This window comes from Eleutherodactylus coqui, chromosome 11 (genome assembly GCF_035609145.1).
Source record: "Eleutherodactylus coqui strain aEleCoq1 chromosome 11, aEleCoq1.hap1, whole genome shotgun sequence".
Lineage (NCBI taxonomy): Eukaryota > Metazoa > Chordata > Amphibia > Anura > Eleutherodactylidae > Eleutherodactylus > Eleutherodactylus coqui.
Window position 1 is genome coordinate 128,029,012 of NC_089847.1, and position 4,447 is coordinate 128,033,458.

General features: G+C 48.8%; 1 protein-coding gene across 1 annotated transcript; it reads right to left on the minus strand.

Annotated features, from left to right (window-relative positions):
* Window positions 1-1,433: 1,433 nt before the first annotated feature.
* On the minus strand, window positions 1,434-3,769 carry FJX1 (four-jointed box kinase 1). The gene has a single exon (XM_066583495.1). It carries the CDS (start codon window positions 3,254-3,256, stop codon window positions 2,069-2,071), a length of 1,188 nt encoding a protein of 395 aa, XP_066439592.1. The 5' UTR covers window positions 3,257-3,769; the 3' UTR covers window positions 1,434-2,068.
* Window positions 3,770-4,447: the final 678 nt, after the last annotated feature.

Consider the following 4,447-nt stretch of genomic DNA (forward strand, 5'->3'; position numbering starts at 1 on the left):
AAGACAGTGTCTTATATTAATTTTTGTTCAAAAAGGTTTGACTTTTTTACATGTGTAGCTGCCTGGACACTATTTGAATTGACTTTTTTAATTAACTGTTAGCAGGGCTTAATTTTGGAGTAGGGCTTATATTTCAAGCATCCTCAAAAAGCCTGAAAAATCATTTTGCATCCTCAAAAATTCTGGAAAATCATGCCATGTCTTATTTTCAGGGAAACAGGGTACTATGTAAAAGCCATAGATGTAGCAGAGCCAACTTTTTGCAAGTTAGACCAATGCAGTGGGCTTGTCTGCAAGACATAAAAACATATTAGGGCGTTTTTACACAAACCGGAATATTCCGCAAGGCGCCGTGAAATATTCCGTTGTCCGGAAAAATCCGCAGGTTTTGATGCGCAATTAAAAATGGCAGAATTCTACTGTCAGTTTTGCGTAACAATCCAAGTTTAGAAGTGCAGATTTTGGAGAGTTGACTATTCCACAGAATTCCGTCTACAGAATATTGCGCCGTTAGAATCCGCGCGTCGACATGAGGACCCGCCAGCGTTTTGTTCACACGGTGGATTCCAGCGCTGACGTTTCTGCATGTAATCCACCTGTAAAATCACAGCTATTCTACCGCGGTTTTTGCCGCGGTTCCGCACGTGGATTTAGCCCAATCAATGAGCAAAATCTGCGCGCGCAATTTCCAATGTGTTTTCCCGCGGATCCACGCAAAGGACTGGCAGGTCACTTCTCATTACAGATCTGCCAAAAATGCGCACCAAACTCCGCTAATTGACAGCAGAATTCGGCCATTATCAATTCCGCATCAAAACCCGCTCGTTAGCAGAAAAATCCGCAACAAAATGCGCATGTTTAACGGAATATTCCGCAGCGTCTTGTGACGGGGCAGATTGGCCGCACATCATTTCCTGCCATGAAAATCTGCAGCAATTCTGCGCGGGAAATCTGCTTTTCAAATCCGCAACACGTGTAGATTTGTTGCAGATTTTCTGTGTATTTTACGTGGAAAGTCAACAAATTGCGCGGCTTCTGTTGCAGATTTGATGCAGATTTCAGCCTCTGGATTAAAGTCTATCGGCCTAAATCCGCAGCATACCCGCTGCTGTAATTGCCATGCTTTGGATTTAAATTCCGCATCACATGTCAATTTCCGAACGGCTTTTGCGCGTATTTTTTCGTGACACGGAACAGACGGCACACTCCCGCCATTTTCAAGTCCGCATCAAAATCCGCACATGCAGATTTGGGCACAGCTCGTTACACACAGCGGAATGTTCCAGAGCATCCTGCGGAATCTTCCATCCCATGTGAAAGTGCTCTTATGGTATCCTAACAAGAGCCGAAACTCACCGCGACAAACTCAGCTCTGCTACATCTGTAACCAATCGCGGGTCATTTGTTTTCGACAAAACAAAGCAAACAGCAGCGACTTCATAAGAGAATTTATTTGGTCCCTCGTTTCTTCTACAGCTGGTGGGGAATAAAATCCGTTCCTGATAAATTATTTCCGTTTCGCCCTATTTACAGCGCTAAACCCATTGTCGCCATCGAGGCATTGAACGTGGTGCCCCTTAAAGGGCCATACACACCTAATACAAAAGTTTCCTTTATAGAAAAGAGAAGTTAGTAACATTCAGAAGAACATTTCAATATACCTGGAGAGTAGCTGACATCATTTGCTAAGAGCTATTGTTCTCTGTTATCAGCCTAGATATAATCTGGCATCCTGCTGCATCCTAGACAATCGTGAATGTTATTAGTAGTTTAAACATTACATTTTTAGTCCCTGAAACGTTAAGAAATATCATTTCCATCCTAGTGGGTAGAATAGAGCGGCCTCCAACCGGTGGCTCTCCAGCTGTTGGGGGACTACAACTCCCACCGTGATGCGGAGGGCCAGAGAGCCACCGGATGGAGACCACCAACCCAGAGTCAGTAGTATTTGCCTATCTCAAGACCAGATCCTGTAATACCATAACCTACACCGCTCCCCTCCCCCCCACATCTCCACACCGGTTCTGTCCATGGTAACTGGTATCTGGCGCTGCCAGTTAACCCTTTATCAGCTGTACTTGCCTTGGCAGGTTTGTATATGTCTATAAATTACCCCCACCCTTTCCTGCAAGATCTGCGCCTCTTGCTCAGTCAGCATGCCAAGATCTGCCGCCAAGGGCTCCCTGGCCGTGTAGAGCGCATGTAGCTCTTCAGCTGCTCTCCGCCCTATGTAGAGTTCCCGCAGTCGCCTGAACACGCCCCTGCGGAACAGACACACTGTGCTTAACAGCTGCCCATTGTACTTGTCCCACGTGTCCCGTAGGCGGTATCCATGGACCAATCCGGCCTCGTTATCCAGTAGTACAAGGGTCCCATCCGGGGTGCGGTGTAGATTGTTCGTTCCTCGCAACATGACGCGTGAATCCCACTGGAGACTGAAGAGATTGCTCACCAGTCTGTCAAAGTTGGCGGTCAGATAGTCAAAGAGAATGAGGTCCCCCCATTGTGCCAGTTCCACCAGACTGGCATGGCCTGAGCGCAGTTCCTCACGCAAGGGGAGCAACTTGCCATCCTCGGCACGAAGCGCTAGAGGCGGCAACACGGAACTTAGATTGTACAGCCAAGGGGTGATGGTGACCAACGACCCTGACGTCCATCCTGTGCCCCCTAGTTCAGCTTGTACCGGTGCCCACTGGGAGCTACCCACTTTCGAAAGAACACAAGGTGGCACAGTACGCAAGCCCAGAAGGCGAGAAAGGTAGAAAGAGAGGACCTCTCCCTGGATCTGCTCCGGGTTAATTCCATAGCGTACACATGCTCGACTGCCATCGGATAGGGTCACCAGTCTATTAGTGCTGCGCCCGCAGCCCCTCTCCATGGACACAACACTCGCTGTGCGAGCAAACTCCTGCCAGTGTAAGGTGTACTCATCGGAGAAGCCCTGGGGCAGTGCCCTTTCCAGTGCCCGAGCCCAGAAGATCCCTTGCTCTAGAGGAGTAAAGGTCTGCGAATGGTTACCCGCATCAGTGGTGCCCACCGAGTGCCCATATGCAGTAGTTCTATGTTCTGATCTAGATGGGTGACCCTCAGTGGCTGGGGGTGTCTGCGGAGAAAGTGCAGGCAGGCGCAAAGCTCGGGGTGCCCTTTGGGGCAGATATCCAGGGTGATCAGTTGGGTGAGGGTCTCTCCATACCCAAAAAATGCCTGCAACGAGGAGGAGGACTCCGGATATGATCAAAGCCACCGCTGCTTTCATCCTGGAAGAAAACCCCTATTCAATAGCGCTTGGAACATCCACAGGGACCCTCAGGGTGCAGCGCAATTACTCGCTGGGTGCATCCTCGGAACCTCTGTCCAGTTTTCTGCGGGCATATGCCAAGGGTTAGTATTTGGTCCTTTGCCTCGGTAGGCACATTGTGTCTTTGGCCAGTTCTTTGTGTCCTGGAGCAAAGTGCTGGAGATCCCACGCCGGGCACATTGCTGGATGATGAACTGGCATACAACTACAGGCAGCTCATTGTGTCCTGTGCGCGGCGGTGGCGGCACATGCTGGGGGCTTTGTCTTCGGAGGATGAGACCCTCATGCCAGCCAGGGTCTCCCAGTTCCTAGAAAGTTACGATTAGCTCCTTGTATTCAGCAGCCAAGCATGCAAACCCAATAGAGACTATGCAGGGGGCATGCAGGGTGCCCTGGGGGCTCAGCGTGCAGCCTCTGCGCCTCGCCTCGCTCCCTCTTATCTGTTGTGAGAAGCATTAGGCTTTGCATCTTCCAGATGAAGAAGAGAATATTCCCACACCCTCCCCAGCCCACTCATGACCCTGCAGCTCCTCCTCTTAAAGGGGCTGAGTCTTCCCAGGCTAATTCTGTGAAGGATTCCAGATGCAAGAAGGAAGAGGAGGAGGAGGATGCTTTCCATTCAGGGCTTGAGCTGTTGCAACATTTTAGGGATTGTCATTAACCCTTTGCAGGAATAGATAAGAATGTCAGGGAGTTTCATCTGTCATTTCCCTTTTTTTTTGGAGGGGGGGGAGGGGCAGATTTAATAATGCAACCTGCAGTCCTATGTAAGAGAAGAGAAAATAACGAATGCAATGCCAAAATAGTAATTAATACATTGTATCATTAATACAGCAGTGGAAGAAGTGCAATGACAAACTCAGCTCTGCTATATCATTACAGTGGATGTCCTTGCTTATTCACTCGGGCGAGAGAATTGCAGGCGTTCTGTGCGTTTGCGGGGCGCACGGAACCCGTGTGATGTATTAACCCATTGTTTCTAGCGGGTTTATTTATACAGGCGTTTTTCCTCTTGCAGAGATGCTGTGAGAACAGAAGAATGCGGCATGTTCCGTTTTTTTGTGATATTGCTGAAATCTTGCGCATTATTTGCTATGAGCAAATTAAAAATCGCGCACATTTGCATCTCGATGTGAATGTATGCAAACG